Source organism: Protopterus annectens, chromosome 2.part1 (genome assembly GCF_019279795.1).
Source record: "Protopterus annectens isolate FY-2018-M chromosome 2.part1, PAN1.0, whole genome shotgun sequence".
Taxonomy (NCBI): domain Eukaryota; kingdom Metazoa; phylum Chordata; order Ceratodontiformes; family Protopteridae; genus Protopterus; species Protopterus annectens.
In genome coordinates this window covers 629,791,240-629,814,610 of record NC_056729.1, presented here as the reverse complement: position 1 = coordinate 629,814,610, position 23,371 = coordinate 629,791,240, and the positions used below count along the sequence as shown (strand labels likewise).

General features: G+C 36.2%; 1 protein-coding gene across 2 annotated transcripts in view; it reads left to right on the top strand.

Annotated features, from left to right (window-relative positions):
* LOC122794170 (RAS guanyl-releasing protein 1-like) overlaps nucleotides 1-23,371 on the top strand; it is a 463,558-nt gene that overhangs the window by 42,613 nt on the left and 397,574 nt on the right. For both annotated transcript variants that reach the window (XM_044062374.1, XM_044062373.1), the window contains exons 3-5: nucleotides 3,199-3,352; nucleotides 19,922-20,095; nucleotides 22,867-22,983. In XM_044062374.1, coding sequence (XP_043918309.1) covers nucleotides 3,199-3,352; nucleotides 19,922-20,095; nucleotides 22,867-22,983 — 445 coding nt within the window. The remainder of the gene's footprint in view (nucleotides 1-3,198; nucleotides 3,353-19,921; nucleotides 20,096-22,866; nucleotides 22,984-23,371) is intronic.

Below are 23,371 nucleotides of genomic sequence, written 5' to 3'. Positions count from 1 at the left end.
CAAAATGCCATAACTAAATTGGCAAAACTACCTCCACAGGGTGAGCCCTTAGCCACTCCACAATTTTGCAAGTAGAACTCACCATTGAATACAAAGAAGTTGTTAGTTAAAATTGTATCTAATAAGAGTTCCACTAATTGGATTTCTTGTGGTGGGGCGTCCCTAGACTTCATCATGAGGCTTACCCATTCAATTCCATCCAAATGTGGAATTGATGTATATAAGTCTTTAACATCTATGGTTAAAAAGTTGTTGTTTTTATCAAACCTCAATTTGTTAATGTTGTCTAAGAAGGCCCAAGAATCTTTGCAAACCTGTGGTTCTAATAATATGTATTTCTTCAAGATAGAGTCAACTACTTTGGAACAAGGGTACGTAATAGACCCTCTCCCATCAATGAGTGGCCTCATTGGTGGGTCAGTTAGGTTTTTATGTACTTTGGGGATGCCGAAAAGCACTGGGATTTTAGGCCAGGACAGTGTGATGTAATTGTAAGTGTCAGTGTCTATCAGTGACTCAATAAATAAGTCACTGAGGTAACTCTTAATTCGACCATATGCAGTGTTGACTTCATTTAACGATACCTTAGAGTATGCTTCACTATTTAATAACATCAGCATTCTATTGTTATAGTCAACAAAGTCCAAAATAACAATCCCACCCCCTTTATCTGGTTTCACTACATTCACGGATGAAGATTTTAACAACTTCAATAATTCATTTTCCTGTGATGTAATGTTTCGACACTTGTTTCTGTTCCCAAATTTATGTGTCTCCACGATGTGACGACAGTCCAGTTCACAGATTTGCTCAAATACTCTTAAAGTCTGGTGAAGAGGGGGGTTGAAAGTACTTGGAACCCTAAGAGTGTTGTTTGAAGTTGTATGGTTCCCAAGTAAAAACGTTAAGTTCAATTTTCTGACAAACAGTTTCAAGTCAAGAATCAGGTGTTCCAAGCTAGAAGGTTTACTGGGAACAAACTTGTTACCCTTTGCTAGGAAGTCAACTAGCGCAGGGTCAATGTGCAAGGAAGAATAATTAAAGATTTTAAAATCCCCTGTTGAATTCAAGAGAATGTCTACCCCCAAAGGGGGTATAGCCCCTATACCTTGAATCTGTTGTTGCGTTTGTTACTCTGGTTCTTCTGCATGTTGTTGAACTTCTTCTTCAGAATTGCTCCTAAGTCTTTGGTTACACGAAAGTTTTGGTTGGAATCACTTCTATTATTCATATTAGTGCTGTGTGTAGTTGTCCCGTTACAGTTATTGTAGTTTTGGTTACGAATTCTTTCACTACGTCTCAGGGTGTTGTCATTGTTGTCAACTACAATAGAATTAGGACTACCCATGTTGTCAAGGATAGAATCTGCATTGGTGTTAAGCAAAATTTGTGTATTCTCACCTAGTGCTGCTGCTGACTGTGCACTAGATGGTTTAGGATAACCAGTGCCAGTATCATAAGCTTGTCGGTCTCTATTGATCTTCTTAAGCGTATTTGTTTTAAGTCTCTCCAATAGCTGATCTATACTAAAAAAGCTTCTTTCATAATCGAACTTGTATCTCAGGAAGTCCAAGTCTGTAGTGATCTCAGTGTTTAAAACAGCTATTAAGCAGTCAATATTGTCTGCTAAGCGTAGTTAATCTGCTTAGTTTAGATTAGTTTTTATCAGTCTGTTGAACGTTGTACCAGCATGCACAATGTGTTTTATTACTGCTTTTTATATGTAATATCACTGTAAATATGAGCAGGCTCTAGAACAGCAGCACCAGCTGATGCTGATCACATGACAAGAGTAAGTTGTTTTAAGTGGTGTGTGTACTTCACAAAACTGTTTTGAATCTGAAGAAGTTGACACATTTGTGCCAACGAAAAGTGCTTCATTCGATAAGAATAAATTTGTATTTTATTTACAAGTTCGTTGGCTTACAGTTATTAGTCGGATTTTGTGGACTGTTTACTTTAGAACACACTAGGATGTGCAGTACAAGTGCCACCCTCCTCTGCGACGTGGATCGAGACAAGGCAACAAGGATTCAGGATGAGTGACATCCACTTAAAGGGCAATTTATTTGGAGAATTATTATTTTTAGTACTGTATTTTTTTTAGGAGATGGGAGATTAGAAAGACAGTTTAAAGAGCACTGGGAGAGTCTGTCCCTCACAGTAGGACTGCAAGTCACTTAAAATTATGTGAAGAGGGGGGCGGCAACCCCTAAGGTTGATGGGAAACATCATCTTGGTGATTATTTACTTTAGGGCTCCTTAATGTAAAAATAATTAAATTGATAGACCATCCCATCAGCAAACACACATAACTGACAGTCCTATTGGGATGTCAGTCAAGTCAGTACCACCCACTCCTGTGCAAACTACAATGGTGTGTCCTAATGTAAACAGCTGACAAATTTATTTTCCATACACATATTTGTTCAGGCTAATACTGGATCAAAAGTTTGGAAAAAAGCTTTAAAATGTAGCTCAGGAAATCTGTAACTCCATGTCTTCTGGTTGCCTAGCAGCCCCTAGACCCTGAAGGTCTTTGGTTAATAGAAAGTAGTTTGGGTCATTTAGGGTATGTTGAAAAGATGCAGGAAAAAACAAAGTTGAAGAGGAACACTGAACTTCTTTCCTTAATCATGGTTTTCGTTCAGACCATTGTTGGATGAAAAGTTTGTTTAAGAAAACTTTAAAATCCAATGCATCTTTGAACATTTAGAAACTTCATGGCTTCTGCAGGTCTAACAGCTTCCAGACTCCCATTTTAATACAGTTATTTCCACTGCAGTTATTATAGTGGAGCCTTAGTCAGCTGATGAAAAGAAGTAGGAAAAAGCAAAGTTTAAGAGTAAGACTAATTTATTACTTTGATCACAATTTTGTTCAGACACTCACTGGATGAGAAAAAAGTTGTTTAAAAAATGCACATCAGAGCATCTAGGAAAAACCAATGGCTTAGTGATGTTATCTACACAGTCAGTAGAATAGAGTTGTGCTTATCTAAAATAACGTTGAATTAATTAATAAAGAAATGAATGCAGGAAAAAATTAAGAGTAAGAAAAATGGGGAAAAATGTAATCTGGATAGTCTGAGTAGCCCAGTATGGGTTGGTCAGTTGGGGGGGGGGGGGCTTTTTCCCTAGGAATTTTGCAGTTGAGATTTATGACTCCTGCTTTTTTTTTTTGTTGTTTTTTTGAAAGAAATTCCCGTGAGTGGTCAAGAAAGCTGACACAGAGAATAAAGCCAAACTACAGCAAGAAACGGAAAGTGTCCCTTCTATTTGATCATTTGGAACCAGGAGAATTGGCTGAACACCTCAGTTACCTGGAGTTCAAGTCCTTCCGACGGATATCAGTAAGTCTTGAGTATGTTGCTCTGTGACTTTACATGTACAATTTTTCACCTGTGTGTGTTCTTATTTTTGGTGCAGTGTCTAAAATTCTGTCTCCTGCTGGTCTAACATAAAATATAACTACTGACCATGCTACCATATTAATCATTCACCAAATTTTATTTTAAATTAGGTAAAATCAAAGCATACGTTGTTACTAAACTTGAAAGTCTAAACAAGTTGTTGATTTAACAACACATATTCATTTCAAACAAACAACAAAAATAAGTTACATGCTTTTGTTCTTTATGGGATCCTTCCCATGACTTCATCAGAACTTTCTCTCATTAAGTCTCATACAAATTATACAATGATAGCTCATTAGTATTCACAAATGTGCATGCTGATTGGTCAGCCAAACCAGCATGCCTGTTGTAAATCAAGCATATACCAATAGAAAAAACTCAGGTTGCTGAATTGCAACTGGACTTTCTTCTGCTAATTTATGGTATTGAAGTATACATATCAAGTATCCAGATTTTCACAATGTCCAAAATTTTGAGTTAGATTTTAGGCCTGCACCTCATAACATTTGTGGTTTTCTGAGAAATCACTGAGGAGTGAAGGTACTAACTAATGACAACACATTTCAGTTTCAGAATTCATATCCTTCAGGCAATCGGCGGCCACGATGGTGCAGCAGTTAGTGTTGCCACCTCACAGAAAGAGGTTCTCCAGTTCGATTCTCAGCTGGGGTGCCTTCTGTGTGGAGTCTGCATGATCTCCCTGTGGTCACGTGGGTTTCCTCTGGGTGCTCTGGTTTCCTCCCACATCCCAAAGACATGCAGTAGGTGGATTGGATGCTCAAAATTGGCCCTAGGTGTGAGTGTGGGCGTGTGTGTGCCTTCTGTGGAAGGTTGGGTGCCGGGCTGGCAACTCGACACTGCAAAACTCTACTGCCAATCATGAGCAGACAGATGATCCGCTGTGGTGACCCCTAACTGGGAAAAGCCGAAAGAAGAAGAAGAAGATATATAATATGTATATATGTATATATATATATATATATATATATATATATATATATATATATATATAGTTCCACTTGATATCGTCGAATTATCATTTCATCGAATTTCAAAACATCAAGACCAATTCGTCAAAAGCTCAAATCGTCGAAAACTCATAACATCAAATCTCAAATCACTGAAAACTATACAACAACTAGAAATAAAATCCCAGGCACTGTTTACTACATTTATTTATACTACCCCATGTGGGGGGCTCCACCCCCCACACCCCCATAAATTACATATACCATCTCCAAGGTCGCACTACAGTGGGGTTAGGAAATTACCTTTTTCTCCCACTGTAGTGCGACCTTTGAGTTGGTATATTTAATTTACCCCACATGGGGGGGTGCAGAAGGGCTTGCCCCCCTACATAAATGTAGTAAAAACTCTGTGGGATGTTATTTCTAGTTGCTGCATAGTTTTTAATGATTTGAGATTCGATCTTATGAGTTTTCAACGATTTGAGCTTTCAACTAATTGGTCTCGATGTTTTGAAATTCGATGAAATGATAATTTGATGATATCAAGTGGAACTATATATATATATATATATATATATATATATATATATATATATATATATACACACACATATATATATATATATATATATATACATATATATATATATATATATATATATATATATTTTTTTTTTTTTTTTTTTTCCTTTTTACAAAAAAAAAAAGCAATGGATATCTTCCTTTCTATGTTGCTTGCTTTCCAGAGAACTGATGTACTGTGCAAGCATGAGAATGTAAGTCCCATACTCATCAAAAAACATGGAAGAATGTGGAAACAACACAGAGGAACACCACAACTCTATTATACAAAAAAAATTATTTAAGAAAAGTAAGAAATGTCTTTCTTAAATACTGCTGTTGTACAATAGCACTAACTGACTGATGGGTGTGGGTATACTGAAGATTTACCCATAGCTGGCTTTATTTAATCACTCGGCCTTCACCCTTGTAATCAAACCATGCCAACTATTGGTTAAATTTTAAATATGCCCACACCCACTCATCTGTTATTGCTTAATTAATGCATTATAAAAAGTACCAGATTCACAATTTCTGGCTTGATTCTTCAATTCCTTAATGTACATCAGACGACTCAATGGGGCCTTATGAAGAAAAAGTGGTGGACATGTGCCAGATTTTTCCTCAAATTACAGTAACTGTTAAAAATCCACACAAAGTTATAAAACAACAAAGACAAGGGAACCAAGTCCAGAATCCAGTCCAAAGTAATTTTATTTAAGCGCTTTTCGTTTCCCAAATAGAAACTTCATGAGAATACATTTTCAAACCCAGCCTACTCAATTTATAGCAAACCCGTAATAATTAGCATAAAGCCATTAGCCTGAATTAATTCCACCCCCTTAAAGGTGTATTTACAACTGCTTTAAAACTTGTGCAATAATATGCTTATAAACATATATAAATACATCAATACCATAATAAAAAATACATAGATATGTAAAAAAACGCATACCCAAATTTTACATATGAACATTATAAATAAAAGTCAACTTTTAACCTTAAAATGGAGTAAATGGACACAGCACTGTTTAAACCTGGATAGTTCCTGGCATTAGTCCACAGTTGCCATTTAAGCTCCTTTTGTTCTAGTCATTCAATGGCCCACCTCTATCCCCTAAAATAATCTGATCAATTATAACAAATCTAAAATCATGTCCATCATTTTCAATAATATGTGCTGCCAAAGCATTTTTGCTTTCCTTCTTTTTAATGTCATAACAATGCTGATATACCCGGCTCCAAAAAGTGGTAATGTTTTTTCCTATGTAATAACCTTGATATTGTGTGCACAGGGCTAAATAAACAACTGCTTTACTTCCACAGTTATATTTTCTATTAATAATTTATCGCCCATAATTAGGAATATTTACCTCACTGGTCTCTATCATGTACCTACATTGTAGGCAATATCCACATTTTTCATTGTCCCATTTTGTCTCCCCTGTTTTACCATTTCCAACATACTTTTAAAACAAATATCCTTTTTATAAACAGTTTTGAGGGTATTCCCTACGATGTTATAATACTCTGGTTCAATCTTAAAGATACTCCTGTTATGGTAAATAATGTCCTTGATAACTTGGAACTGCTTATTGTATGTTAAAACTGCAGCTTTGTTAAAACTAATTTTTTCTATAACATTAGTTTCTGTCTGAGCCATACTCACTGTACCTAGGAGCGGAAAAAAATGCCCATTTATCCTTTTATTTGTCACTTCTTTCATTATATCCATAACAAACTTATCCAGATATCCTCTCTTAGTAAACATATCTCCTAATATATCCATCTGTGTTAAGAACTCATTAAAGTCAGATACCATCCTGGCTATTCATACCCCCTGCCCTTTAACAAGTGACCTCTTTTGGTGTACCGGGTGCCAGCTATCAAAATGCAGTAAGGTGTTTGAATAAAACGGTTTTCTATATATAGTGGAGGTAAACACCTTCTTAACCTTATCTTTCATAAGAGTGATGTCCAAATAATTAACAATTTAATCCCCTGTAGTGATGGCAAATTCCAAAAAATCTGTGCTCTCTCTCTCATGTACGAAAAAAAAGCGATCTAGCTCCTCTTTGTCAGCTTTCCATAGAATAATAATATCATCCAAAAATGGCCGTAGTATGACCACAAACAAGAATATGGATTATGTACAATGTATTCCAACTCCCAATATGCAAGGACAATGTTTGCAAAAATGGGGGCACACGCTGCCCCCATAGCAACACCTTTGCATTGTTTAAAAAGCTGCTGTTACTGTCTAGTACTAACTCCATTAAGGTATGCATAGTAAGAATCCGATCATGTCTCTTGCTGGTATGCTGGCATGAGTATGAATAAAACCACTCAATACCTTCCTCGCGGGGTATAACAGAAAATAAATCCCTAATATCAATTGTTATAAAAATTAAGTTATCCTAGTACATATCACTACTAATCTTACTTAAAAAAAAAATCCCAGGAATCCTTAAGTATCCATGGGTGCTTCTGTAGAACATTCTTTAACTGTGAATCAATGTACTTAGCTATGGTGAAAGTCTTAGAGGCTCTGGCATCAACTATTGGTCTTAATGGTGGATCATTAAGATCCTTGTGTATTTTTGGAGCTCCAAAAATCGTAGGTACTTTTGGATGCTTTACCACTAGAAAATTGTACTCAGCAATGCTAATCTGTTCATTATACACAAGTTCTTCTAGTGCTGCATCCACTTTCCTATATATAGTATTTTTCTCATTAAGGCTGAGTTCACAATAATGTGTCTGTATATAAAATTGTACACATCTTATTATTATAATCAGTTATATTCATGACTACAAGGACACTGCCTTTATCAGGTTTCATGATTCTTATTTCCTTGTTGTTACATAAACCCAGCAACAGGCACATTTCTTCCATAGTCATATTGTGTAATTCGCCCTTTTTGCATTTTTAATATCCCAGTGCTCTTTTAATATCATACTCACACATTTTTTCAAAAATGTGTACTGTAGGATGTAGTATAGGATTAAATGTACTTGTTTGTTGACATACTCTATGACCACTTACTTGTGTATTCTCCTTAAAATAAAAATCAAAGTTTAATTTTCTAGTAAAGAGTTTTAAATTAATCAACACTTCGTCCACTGATGCATTTCTAGCTTGTACAAATGATAAACCTTTTTCAAACAAATCAGACACAGAGTCATGCAAACAGTTATTACTATAGTTGTATATCCTGAAATTATCACATTTGTTCTTAACAATACTATATGGAACATTCCTTTCATTTAGTTCCTGCCATTGTTGTCATTATTTGGACAGTATTATTATTCTATGGAAAGGTGACAAAGAGGAGCTAGATTGCTTTTTTCGTACATGAGGGATAGCACAGATTTTTTAGAATTTACCATCACCACAGGGAATTAAATGTTTAATTATTTGGATATCAGTCTTGTGAAAGATAAGGTTAAAAGGGGTTTAGCTCCACTATGTATAGAAAATCTACTTATTCAAACAACTTATTGCAGTTTGATAGCTGGCACCCGGTAAATCAAAAGAGGTCACTTGTTAAAGGGCAGGGGGTATGAATAGCCAGGATGGTATCCAACTTTAATGAGTTCTTAACACAGATGGATATATTAGGGGAGATGTTTACTAAGAGAGGATATCTGGATAAGTTTGTTATGGACATAATGAAAGAAGTGACAAAAAGATAAATGGACATTTATTTCTGCTCCTAGGTACAGTGAGTATGGCTCAGACAGAAACTAATGTTATAGAGACAATTAGTTTTAACAAAGCTGCAGTTTTAACATATAATATGCAATTTCAAGTTATCAAGGACATTATTTACCATAACTGGAGTATCTTTAAGATTGAACCAGAGTATCATAACATTGTAGGGAATACCCCCAAAATTGTCTATAGAAAGGATATTTGTTTTAAAAGTATATTGGAAAAGGTAAAACAGGGGGGACAAAGTGGGACAATGAAAAAATGCGGATATTGCCTACAATGTAGGTACATGATAGAGACCAGTGAGGTAAATATTCCTAATTATGGGCGATAAATTATTAATAGAAAATATAACTGTGGAAGTAAAGCAGTTGTTTATTTAGCCCTGTGCACACAATATCAAGGTTATTACATAGGAAAAAACATTACACTTTTAGGAGTTGGGTATATCAGCATTGTTATGACATTAAAAAGAAGGAAAACAAAAATGCTTTGGCAGCACATATTATTGAAAATGATGGACATGATTTTAGATTTGTTATAATTGATCAGATTATTTTAGGGGATAGAGGTGGGCCTTTGAATTACTATCTAGAACAAAAGGAGCTTAAATGGCAACTGCGGACTAACGCCAGGAACAATCCAGGTTTAAATAGTGCAGTTTCCATTAGCTCCATTTCAAGGTTAAAAGCTGACTTTTATTTATAATGTTCATATATAAAATTTGGGTATGTGTTTTTTTACATATCTAAGTATTATTGTATTATTTTATTATGATATTGATGCATGTATATATGTCTATAAGCATATTATAGCACCAGTTTTAAAGTAGTTGTAAGTACACCTTTAAGGGGGTGGAATTAATTCAGTCTAATTGCTTTATGCTAATTATTAGGGGTTTACTATAAATGAGTAGGCTGGGTTTGAAAATGTATTCCGATGAAGTTTCTATTTGGAAAACGAAAAGCACTTAAAATTACTTTGGAGTGGATTCTGGACTTGGTCCCCTTGTGTTTGTCAAATTACAGTAACTCAGAAACTTCTGTTCAATCACTGCATTATTTATTTATGTATTATGTATTTTATTTTACATTTGATTACCGGGCAAGTCTGACTGGACACAAGTCCTTTTTCAGAGGTGGCCCGGGGAGAAAAGCTCTACATTTAGTAAACATTACATTGAACTGTGGTATGATTATATGTTGCAGGATTCAGATAATATATACATGGCCACTAAATACATAACTTATACAAGCATGGAGATTGCATTATGATACAAGACTGAGAGAACATATAGTACATATCTTATATTAAGTATGTCAGATAAACCACAGCACTTTATGGTTTATGGGTATTGACCACTTACAAGGGAGCATTAGGGGTGGGCCACTGTCATTGATGCTAGAGACCCGTGAGCTTGAATGGCAACTTTCTTTGGATGCCTTTAAAGCTCCGGGTCTCAATGAAAACTGTAATATTAATGCAGTTTTAAAACTACGTAGTTATTTGAGGTAATTTTTGTATTTACCATAATATATTTATTATGTATTTTTTAATAATTTTTAGTTTATTTCTTTATTTTGAGATTTTGAGTTATATGTCTTGTGTGATTTTTATGCTGACCTTACTGTTTCTTAATTGCTCTTAGTTTTGTGGGCTGAGCTAGCCTAGTGTACAATTGTGGAGGGGTGTGTTTAATAATACGATGACAGGTTGTATCATTGTTTTAGTGACGTAAATTTACTACTTCCTGTTTTGTGTGTATTTAAATCAGTGGAGTATTGTTTGAATTTTATCTGAAGAAGCTGCATGGTTGTCTGTGGCGAAAACGCTTTTTCGTAAAAAATAAAACTGCGTTCATTTTTTACTGCATTCAGTTTGCTGGTGTTCTCTTTTGGACTTCCCGCTGTGAAGTATGTCAGATAGATATAGAGCAATAAAATAGGTAAAAGTGTCACAGACAAAACATTGAGAATCAAAAAAATAAGAATTTTACAAATCTTATTTACATCTGCTAGAGTTGTGTTGGCTAAACTACGGAGATGAGAGAGAGAGGTAGAAGAGGATAAAAGTAGATAATTTACTGGCTATTAAGTTTAAAGAGGAGCAACAGAAAAAAAAAAGCTGAGGATAGCCTAAGAGGATCAGGCTATGAGCTAGCCAGGATTGCTGCATGACCAGAGCCATTAATCTGCCAGGTCAGCTTTGAGTATATTTTTGAATTGTCTTATGGAGGATATAGTTGTTAGGTTTTTGAGTAGTGTATTCCATATTTTAGCTATAGAATTTGAAAAGAGGGATTGACCAGCAGTATTATTTGCATTAGTAATGTCTAGGAAGAATGTATTACTGGAGTGGAGTGTCCTGTAGCTGGAGTTATTATGAATTAGTCCCTACAGTGCAGAGATGTTATCAGGGTGATACAGAATTTTGTGGGCTAGAGCAAGTTGGTTGTAGAGGAGGAGTTGGGGCAGTTGTAGCCAATTAAGTTGCTTTAGGGCAAGACAGTGATGTAACTTGTTTGGAGATTCTGTGACAAACCTAGTAATTTTGTTGTAACAGGACTTAAGTTTTGCTATGTCAGTTTTTCTTAGATTAGTGAACAGTGGCGATGCATAGAGAAGTGCCCAGATGAGGTGAGTGTGTGCAATTGTGGCCTTAGTGTTTTTTGTGAGAAACTGTTTATTTCCATATAGAAGGCCCAGGTTTCTTATGCACTTTCTTTATGGTGTTGGAGATGTGGATATCAAATTTATACTGCAGTCAATCTCTGCCCCTAGTAGTTTAGTATGAGTAACAGGAGAGATGATTGTATTATTCTTGGATGTGATATTAAAAGGAAGAGTGGGTGGTGTATATCTTGTAGGCAGGAAAAGCAGAAGGTTAGTCTTATTTGGGTTTATAATTAGTTGAGAGTTAGTAAGCCATGTTTTGACAGAAAGAAAGGAAGACTACTGAGTTTGTGAATGGAGTTCTTGAAGGGAGGAAGCAGCACGTATTAGTGTGGAATCATCCAGATATTGGATGACTGAAGTGTGTAGTGTACAAGTATGTAAGTTGTTAGTAAAGAAAGAGAAAAGTGAAGGTCCTAGGATGGAACCTTGAAGAACCCTTAGAGTTACTGGAAGAAAAGGAGGAGAGGTCTTGCTGCCGTTGGATTGCTTGTTGACCTGATAAATAGCTTTGGAACCAGGAAATAGTGGATTTGCAAAGATTTAGGTCTGAAAGAACATTAAGGAGTTTGTTGTATGAGACCGTGTTGAAGGCCTTGGACAGGTCAAGAAAGATAGCAGATATGAATTTCCTGTTGTTTCTGTGGTTGTTTACTGAGTTTGTGAAAGACATAAGAGCAGTAGTAGTACTGTGATAAGGTCAGAAGCTGTGCTGTGTAATGGATAGGGAAAGGGATAATCTCCATTTCTCCTCTCAAAACTCATATATGTCTACATATCAACAATACCTAAATTTAAAATCACATAGCATCACAAACTGTTATTAATAGGAATAGGTTTTACATGTTCAAGATTTCAAAAACATTAATGGCAGCATCTTGCTCACAATCATATCTGCCCATAGCCTAAACTGCCATAACACTTCATTTTGTTCCGCTTTATTTTTAAAATTCCTACCTCTAGGATACAAATCAGCTTCTTCTAATATTTAAATTCCTCCAAATGTTTACTTAAAGCATTATTTGTGTTCTTGATGATATCATAAACATGCTCCAAAATTATTCCTGTACTTAAAATTCTTGTCATCATACCCATAAAATATGCCTCACACCCATTACATAGGACAATGTAAATCATCATCATAATATTGCAAGTGAATTTTAATCTCATACTTTTTGCTTTAAGTGGGACAAAAATACATATTTACCTTTGTAAAAGTTAAGGCAAATATTAGAACTCCCACAAGATAGAGGTTCATGGATGCACTGTTGGAAATTCCATTTTCTTTTGGAGGCATTCTTTCAAAGAAACATGTTTTTCAAAAACAAAACTTGGTTTATTGCCAACTGCTTTTATTTACTATGTTTTCCCTTGAATAATTTCCCAATTGTGTTTTATAATATGGATAACAGAACCTGCACTGGTGGTCATGTCTATCTTAAAACACAAAAATTTACCATTTTTATTTGGCTTATTAATGAATCCCTTCCTTAAAATGAGAGGAAAATGGACCATCTCTCCCAGCAATAACTTCATTAGCAATGTCCAATAAGAAGTCCTTATTATAACTTCTGTCATCCAATAAGCCTATAATATGGCCTATGTATTTCTGAAATACCCTATCATTTGCCATAAGCTTTGATGCCTTTATGAACTGACCCCAGGGAATGTCATTAATTAATTTAGGGTACAAATGGGAATATAACAAATAACTGACTACCACAGTATCTTTGCAGTACAAGCTACTCTCAAAAATCTTGTCCTTGATGTTTATTTTTACTATAATATCCAAAAAAAACTAACCTCAAAACCACAACGACCAATATCAAAATTAAAAAAAAACAAAACAAAAGAGTAGTAATGTTGACATTCAGAACAAATTGCACATATTCCTCCCTTTTACCATTCCATATGAAAAATCCTCAGCAAACTATGAAACTTTTTCAGAACCTACTATGGATAGTAAAATTTTATTTTCTCATCACCGCATAACCAGGCTGGCGAATGCTGGTGCCACAGTAGCATTCATGGCTACTCCCTTTATCTGCTGATTATATTTCACATTAAAAATGATAAAAATATTACAGAGGAATATTTCTATTAACATACAGATTGTATTAATATGAGCACTGGCCCAATCGGTATGTTCAACTAAAGAAGATAAAAAAAAATCCATAACTTGCACAAATGGGATATAACTGTACAACGCGTGTACATCCAGTGTAAATAGAAATGTTTCTTCTGTATTAAACACATAAGTTTATTTTAAAAAATCCCAAGAATCCCTCTGTAACAGTGCTTCTCAAAGTTATATAATACCATTGTGAGAGGCTGTCACCCTAGCAATCAATCTTCAAGAAGGAGCCTCTTAGGGCAGTTTTTGTCATCCCTGCACTGTGTTTGATTTTTTTGTTAACAAAAGTTTGTAAGCATAGTGTGATGGACTGAAGTTCTGCCTATAAGCAGCCCTGAATAGGATTAAGTGGATAATGAAGAATGAATGACATACATGAACAACTATTTAGAATGTTTATATTTGTGTTTTCAAGGAGGCATGAAAATGGAATTAGGCAGCATTAGCTTTGTATCGCAATGTGAATGTAGCCCATGCCAGAAATGTGAGACACGTTTACCAGATGAACAAGTATACTGGAAACAAACAAAAAAAAAAGCCTAGTGACTTAAATAAGAAGCCTAGCTGTTATACTGATGCAAGGGTTTGTCTGTTGAAGATATATACAGCAAAACTGTTTCTCTCTTTCTTTTTTCAGCTGGACACATGCTGCAGTTTCAAAGAAAAGACAAATGTCATCAGATTCAAACCTGTCCATTCAGTTGAAGCCTCAGCAATAAGTAACATTTGACTACTTGTCTGCAGCCAGTCTATGGCTTCACAAGGCTAACAAGCCATAAATCCATGTAGTTACAGGTACCTAGGGAGAACAAGGAGCCTTGTGGTTATACATTTATTTGCCGGTTTGCACACTGTGCAAATTTTAAGAATGATGGAATCAGACCCACTTATGTTGGATATGCCTAATTCATTGCTTCTACATTAAGGTCATGCCAGCCTTCTATATCCTAAACAAGAAAATAGTTCAGCAAACAGCTGTACATAACAGGGGAATCCCAGTTAAAAAAAAGTATATGATCACTTTATTATAACTCATATAAAAACCCATGAATAAATGAAATTTACGAGTAGAGTTTCTAGGCTGTATGTATTCATCAGTGACTGAATTGTATTAATTACCACACATCTGGTTACATTTTATAGAAAGCCTCCATTTGGCTCTAGTAAAGCAGGTATGATTAGCATCTTGGTAGTAGAGGGACTGGCAAGGGAGTAATTGTCAATTCACCCATCTTGGAAATGAGGGAAGGTGGGGACTTCAGTTAGTCCAACAGGTAGAACTGGATAATACTGGGGAGTAAGTATACATGGAAGCATGCAGGTACTACACGGGGCAAGAATTAGCAAAAGTCAGTCATAGCCGGGGGAAGGCAGTTAGGAGCACATAACAAAAAAGCTGTAACTCTGACATGGTAACACAACTCTTGCAAGCTGACTATCACCTTTTGGGGGAAAATAATGGACTAGTGGCCTCTGATCCCTGGGTAGTACAAATGGGTCAATAGGGTGACTGAGGGGGGTCCTTTATGGTCACTGAAGGATTGAGGAACTCAAAAAAATGAAAAAAGTACTTTATCAGACATGACACTCAGAAGTAAAAAAACTGATATAAATGAAGTATTTTTTTTTCTAACAAAAATTGTTTACTTAGATAAAATTGTAAAACAAAAAAGAAAAGAAAATGAAATGCAACAAAAGAAAATGAAACACCACGCTAAACCAATCAAACACATAGGTCTATGCTGTGGATTTTAAAAGTAACATACTTAAACCACAAAGGACTCCTAAATGTAAACTAAGAAACAAGTAGTCTCAACAACTTCAGAAACATAACACAAGCAATGCTCACCATGAAAAATATGTCGAAAATTCGACTGACTCAGTTGCAAAGCCCTTAAGGCAAACCTCCACATACTCCAATATCCTAGGCGTAGGTAACTCCATAGTGAGACACACAGATGCATCGCTCACCATGCTATGCAAGGAGGGAGTCCCAGTCAGCTGCCAGTCAGGTGAGAGGATTTGCCACATCATGCCTGCACTCAAGCCTTTGCACCATAAATTCACGTATAACACTCTCAGTTACATATCAAGAAAGCAACAACTCACTAGCCCAAACCTCACAACTATAAGGCCCACAACACTGAAATGCAGAATCTTGAGGAAAAAAAAAGTATAAGTTAATGTTTACAAAGGAGGGCAAGCTGTCCTGCATACCCTTCGACTCCAAGATTGCACTACAGCTAGGTAATGGCAATATCTTATTCCCTTCTGTACCACAGTCTTGGACAGCCAGCTGCCAGCACTGTCAGCACTGTGAAATTCCAATGTTGTATGCCAGCAGATACCACATTTGATATTCTGAACCTTTGATGCATTGAATGGAGCCCACAATGTCTAAGTGTATGCTGTTGTGAATGACTTGAGATACACCTTCCTGGACTATAGGAAGACAAACATGTTGGAGTTCTTGGAATATGTGTCTGAGGCAGATACAAACCTAGCCTTAAGCAGCATTCCACCATCACCAGGAATGATGCCATAAAACAAACAAAAGAGTATTGATTTCAACAATTATCTTAGTTTCTGGTGTCATTATAAGAGATTGTAATATATATCAGCCTAGGATGAGATGGTAGACAGTCCAAACTGCTTTGCCAGGAAGTGTCTGGGGCTGTCCCCTCCCCCATGGCTTTCGAATATTGGCTAAATCCATGTCCATCCCCATAGTGTTTTTTTTAGGCAACATCAGTTTTCTAAAGATAACATAGCAAAACAGAATCCTGATAACATAAGGGTATTGCTGCTCATTGCTAGGAGACATAACAGAAAACTCCACTCCCTAAACATTGATATATGTGTCATGACAGAGATCTGGTTCAAAACCAATGAGTACACGCCATCAGTGCAGTTTTAATGCCTACCACACATTCAGATCTACTGCACTAGGTGAAGGCACTAAAGGCGGATGTCTGTCCATATTCTTAAATAAAAATAAATACCTCCAGACTGGTTAGACAAGATAAAGACATGGAAATCCTCCTTGTCCAATTTACTATTATCAAAACCTCCAGCTAACTATAGGATCCCCTTTATGTCATCCGAAGTCCATACAGCCTATCTAACCAGTATGGAGTCTCCAAGCATTACTCTCGACACTGTTCTCCTAGGAGTCGTCAACTACCCACTCCATTAATTGGAAGGCTTATACATTCTCAAACATGTTGACATAGAAATTTCTGGACTTCATCAATACATACTCTCTGGACCAATTTGTCTGCACCTCAACCAGGGGTGATAAAATCCTGGACTTGGTCCTAACCAGTATATGGAAGCTTTGCTCCTCACCAGTTATAACTTCCTCCATAGTCAAAGTGGAACACAGAACAATCTTATTCACCTTAAGACAGGAGCTGGAAGAATCGTCCAATACTGTGGCATTCAGAGATTATGTCAAGGCTAATCTACTAAAACTGAATGATGATCTGGCTAAATTCAAAAGCCCCTTCCATACTGATACCCCACTGCTTAAGCAATATCCCTTACTGCCAACTTATATGCAGATGTACGTAGCTGCACAGATATATCTGTACTGCTCAGAAATAAATACAATGCCAAATTTAAAAATAAACTGCTATGTTGGAACGCTAATATAAACAGTCTCTGTAATAAAAGAAAAAGAAAACTCACTGCATGCAAAAATAAATCTACCTCCCAAGATGCCAATAGCACCCTTGCTGAATTTAACAGGGAAATCTGGACCCTGTTCAAATCAACCAAAGCAAGATATGGGGTAAAAATAGCAACTCACATAAGAGAATAAACACAAAGCCTTCTTTTAACTATGTTAAAAATCTCTGAACCAATGTCCAGCACTGCACAGAGCTAATAGTAAAGGATATCATGTACTCAAACACAGCAGACATAGCCAGTCTATTAGTAGTCAAATTTAGTTCACAATGTTACTCGCTGTATATTCCCAGATCGCATATTTGCATCACCCACTCCAGTCTCCAAAGAAAAAGTCCACAGTGTGCACTCCAAGGCCAAGAACACTATTTCTACAGGGATGGATAACATTCCTGACTGTCTACTGGTCAGCCTAAAAAAGGACTCGTCAGGCCCCCTACAGAGGTTATTCAGTATCAGCTTCCAAGCAGTCTCTGTGACAGATGAATGGAGGACAGCAACAGTCATCCCCTTCCACAAAAGTGGAGCTTCAATGGTCCCAGCAAATTAGAGACTTGTAGGCCTGCCCAGCCTCATCTGTAAGGCTATGGAAGGGATCATTATGGAATTAATAAATAAGGATGTAGGTAACTTACACATTTTTGAACCAAACCAGTTTGGAGTCATCAAGGGCAGATACTGCTGGTCAATGTCTTCAAGAAGGTTCTGAAGCAATGGATGGATACAAATCAGTACACACCACACATCTAGACCTTGCAGAGGCATTCAACACCATCCTAAATTCAGGTATCATAGATAAACTCTCTCAGTAAAATGCAAATCCCTGTGTAACTTCATTGGATAGGGAATTGGCTCAAAAATAAAACCCAGGAAATTAAAGTTGTTGGCTCTACCTTTTCCAAAAGACCTATCACTAGCAGTGTACCTCATGATTCAGTCACTGGACCACTCCTCTTTGGCATTTGCTTCTCTGTAGTCAAAGGAAATATTAATGGTTTACGGCTGACCAAGTCTGCAAATGACTGTAAACTTGGTGTTATTATTAACTTCCCAGAGGACACCAAAATCCTCCTACAGGGATTTTCTCAAATAGATAGTGTAAAACTATGCACTAAAAGTAAATAGCAAGAAATATATAATCATATCCTTCATCAAGCATGACTCCCCCTCTAAGTATCACAACACAGCCCTGAAATTTGATCCCGTAGTAAGGAATCTCAAAACCTGTATCGACAGTCAATTATCCTTTGATCACTGTGTATCCACTATCATAAGGAAGTCCCTTTTTTATCGCACAGCTTATATCTAAAGGTAGAGAATCTAGACCTAGGGATGTAATCATTCCACTGTACTTGCATCTTAATCAGGCCATTTTTTTAAACAAGAAACAGCTTTATTAAATTATCACTTATGGCATGGCAGTCATACATTTATATAAATGAAAACATACCATATTGACATATTTTAGCTGCAAACATTTTACAGGATTTGTAATCTATCCAGTCATTGTTAGTCAAGCATTACATAGCTGATTCAAATCCTGCCTTCTTTTAAACCTCATTCCTCCTCCAAAACATTATTCTGCATGTATTGTTCCCACAATTCTCATTTTTCTATGTGATTTGCTCCGACCCTTTTCTAAAGATCCCATTTTCAATTTTCTCTCTGTTACTATATTCACTACTTCTAGTGCACTTGGTTTCGACTTTGATTTCCATTTCCTAGTAATTGCTTTTTTGGCAGCCACCATAATTATACACAGTGAGCTCTTACTACATCTTGGCAATTCTGCTTCTGTATCATAGCTCAAAAAATAATTTCCTTAATTACACGACTTTGATCACCCAGCATTTCTATTAGAGTAGACTGCAGTGACTTTTTAAAGTCTGGCAACTCATTACATTCTCAAAAAATATGTAACCAATTACCCATTTCTGTATATAACTGTGCACTCACTTGTCTCAGTTGGATTAACCATAACACTTTCTCACTAAAAAAATCAAGGGCCTAAATCACAAAAGCTACACACCATCTCAAAGCCTTTTACCTCTTCTAGGTACCATGCAGACCAGTAAGAGAAGCTCTTTGCTTCACATATAGATGGATACTAAACAGGCCCTGTCCTGTCAGACCTAATACATACTTAGAGGTCTAGTGGTAGTTTAAGCACTCACTCAAGGGATCTCAATTTATTTTGCAAAATAAATAGAACATGTTGGAGGGACAGGTTTGTATCACACAGAATACCTCTTCTGTGGCACCATCTTCCACACAACATAAAGCAAAGTACTTCTCTTACTCTCGTCAAATGTAATTTGACTGAATGGATAGAAACTGCAAATTCACCCCAAGTTTAGCACCCATATCTGTCATGGATATGGACAAGTAGATGTCCCAACATGTCCTTGCTATGCATGGCTCTGGGTTATTCATATGCAAAATATAAGGGCAAAAACCACCATGAGAATTTAAGGCTAGGCTTTTTTAGATACTTACAGATCAATAGCCTAGTAGTTTTGAACATATATCTGCAAAGTAAACATACTTCTATATGCTCTGTTGTAAAGTATGTACCCTGACATATCTAAGTATGAGCCCTAAAGCTTATTGTATCATAGTACACAAAATGATGCATCTTGTATTTCCTGTGTGTGCTACTTAAGAAATAGTATGAAAAAAGGACTTAGGTATATTCTGGTATTCACATACTGAATTTCTAAGTATTTTGAGTAAACAACCAAGAATAACATGTTCTTTTTTCTTCAGTTTACAGATTATCAGAACTACATTTTAAGTGGATGTGTTAAAGATAATCCAACAATGGAACGTTCCATTGCCCTCTGTAATGGTATCTCTCAGTGGGTACAGCTGATGGTGCTTAGTAGACCAACACCACAACAACGGGCTGAGGTCTTCACCAAGTTTATTCATGTTTCGCAGGTAGGAGTTAATTTTCAATAAAGTCTTTTGGAGAATTGATAAATACTGACAGAAATCTTAAGTTGGTATTATTTTGTAGCATTATTTAACCATAGTGGACCAGAATCATAGCCGGCCTTAGGCATAGGCCAACTAGGCAGCCACCTAGGGCACCATCTAGCAGGGGCACTTTTACAGTAATTTGGATGGTGTAGTTAGACCAGGATAGGGGCACTGGGTGATGTTGGGGGGGGGGTTTGGAGATCTTTTGCCTAGGGGACCAGTTGACCAAAGGCCAGACCTAACCAGAATTAATAAATATGCGCTGTGCAAGGCTTGTACTATATACTGTCAGTACACTGTGTTATAAAATATACATGACTATGCAAAGTGCAACAGAGTATGCAGCTCACCAGCTATCTCTTATCTAATGTTGAAAATGGAACAATAGTAAAAAGCTGTAAGCTAAGCATAGTGGAGCTGAGCAAGAATTAAGCTGTGGAGCAAAAAAGAGTGGCCAGTTATTGGCTAGCATAAAGCTCACAAGATTAGAAAGAACAGATAGGGTCAGTTGGCAAATGATGGAGAGGATTGTCAGTAAGCACCATGTAAAAATAATGAAAAATAACCACCAGTGGAGAATAAAAGTTCAAACCTTTTAATTAGTACTTGTTTAGCTGTTTCAACAACAATGGCCTTCATCAGAACTTAACCTTTAACAGGTAAATGAACACTTAAATAGTATTCCACTAAAAATGCCCCATCACATGACCCAATAACAATTAATCAATTTAACAAACTATTCTACTAACTTTTATTATTTTTACAAACAAAATAAACTAAAAACAAGTCTATTTATATTTCTTGCTTTGCTGGTTCCTATTCAGAACCATGTTATAATTTTATGTTACTACTGAGCCCAGGTTCACAATATGTATAAAACAAAATTTTCCATTTCAGTTCCCTAAACTCTAATTCATTCTCTTTATCTCCATTAAAATAGTCTGGAACATGGTCAATAACACTTTAAAGGAATTTCTTAAAAGAACAAAACCCCATAGAATGCTTAGCTAAAACATTATTCCTGTTTTTTTTTTTTATGGCATATTGGTGTTTGGAAATTATTTTTTTTTAAGTTCCCTGTTTGCCTTTTTTATATAGAAAGCATCTCAGGTACAGCACTTGGCAAGGTATACCACGTACCTAGCACTACACGTGGAGTACCCAGGGACTGGATGCGTTTTTTTCCATTCTTAGATTAGAAAAATATGAACATTTGGAAATGTACCTATACTGAGTGTTATATGCAATAATTGAAGGATATTAGTAGCTAGTGACAGGCCAGTCATTGAATATAATGCCCTCTTTGGCATGTATCTGTTCAGACACATGCAACAACTGGAAGGCCCACAGAGGTACCTTACTAAAAAGATACAAGGCCAAAACAATATGTTCTGCATGAACCAATTCAAAGCCCTGTCACTATACTTGGTATCCTACTGACTGCTAAGAGGTGAACTGAGTCTGGCATACAAGGCATCCTCCGACACAATACTGTTGGATTTACTAAACATCAGTAAATCAAATGGCATTAGAAATACCTGGTCTAGGGATCTAAACCTCTTCTGTAACATCAACAGAATAGCTTGGAGGAGTAAGTATATCTTGCAAATGATAATGCTCTTCTCGAACAGACTCTCCCTCCACATAAAACAAAGTTCATCCCTGCCCATATTCAAGCACAATCTTGAATCTGTGGATGGGAATCAGAAAATTTACCCCGGGACTAACCATGTAGTAATAAAGGACAGATGCAGTTCCTAAATACTTTATCCCTTGCATGAGTCACTTCAAATTATGTGTGGTATGATCCCAGCTATTCTCATTAGGGGTGATATATCGTTACTACAATGGGATAGGTAAGGCCAGTCTGTAGTCAAATGTGATAGTTTTATTCAAGCACAAAAAGGGAAACTGGTAGGCTTAAAATGTTCGTCAGTGGCAGCTAGCCTAGTACTTACCTATTTACGTGTGTGTGTGTGTGTGTGTGTGTGTGTGTGTGTGTGTGTGTGTGTGTGTGTGTGTGTGTGTGTGTGTGTGTGTGTGTGTATTCAGGAACATCTAGAGTTTGTTTTTTATGGAACATATAGAATAATAAAGCCATTTCCACACTGTTGAAATCTTGTGTCTTGGGTGAAAGTATGGTACTTTATCATAGTTTATAACCCTTGATCTAGCATAAGGAGAGACCCAGACAACTCACTAACACTGAAGGGATGGGCAATTTTGCCCTAGATGCTAACAAAAAAACCTTCAGAATTTTACCTCTGTTTTTCTACAGGTTCATATCTCCTCATTAGCTCAAAGAAAATGTTGTGTTGAATTTTATTGTCTTGCTTAACCTAAAGGGTCATACTCATGACATAAATATTGATACTGATGTTGTTTACATGATTTATATTCCCTTTTTTCTTTGCAGTTTTGAAAAGCAAGACATTTTTTTCTTAAAGCACAGCATAGCATTTCTCAGAAATATAGTTCTGTTCTTCAGTATACATATACTTATAATTACTCCACCAAAAGTTCACAAGCTCTTCAGATTTAAAATTAAGTTACAGCAATAATAGATGAGATTTATAAAAGATGGTAGTTGCAGCCTTGTTCAAAAAATTGAAAGTGAGCATCTCATTAATATTGCTTGCCTTATAGTATTATGTAGTTGCCATGGTATTGCCACTTTCATGTTGTCCCTCACTTTCTCTTTCATCTTTTCTCTCTGTCTGCTCACACAGAAGCTTCAGCAGCTACAAAATTTTAATACACTAATGGCTGTGGTTGGAGGACTGTGTCACAGCTCCATTTCTAGACTCAAAGAAACAAGCGCTTGTGTCCTGCATGAATTTATTAAGGTCAGTATTTTTACATGTCCATAAGATGAAAAGAAATAATACAAACCTTTTATTATCTAAGAGTTCACAGTGAGAGGTTTTACCTGAACAGGCTGTATCTCACAGTAATCACACAGTAAGATATTCATTTTTATTATCTTCACCAGGCACATTCATTTAGTAACATTTTAAAGGAGTTATAAGCCCAATTCAGTGTGTGGATTATAGCAATTTTAAATGCAGTTCCTAGACATACAAGGTTACTCTGTTCTTTTTGTACTGTAATCTGCCTTTGGGTCATGTAAATTGTATAATGCATACCTGAGCTTGTCAATTGTTGTGCCCAACCCATATTTAAGACAGTTTGATCAAAAAAGACAATTATTTCACTTACAATTATGTATGTGCT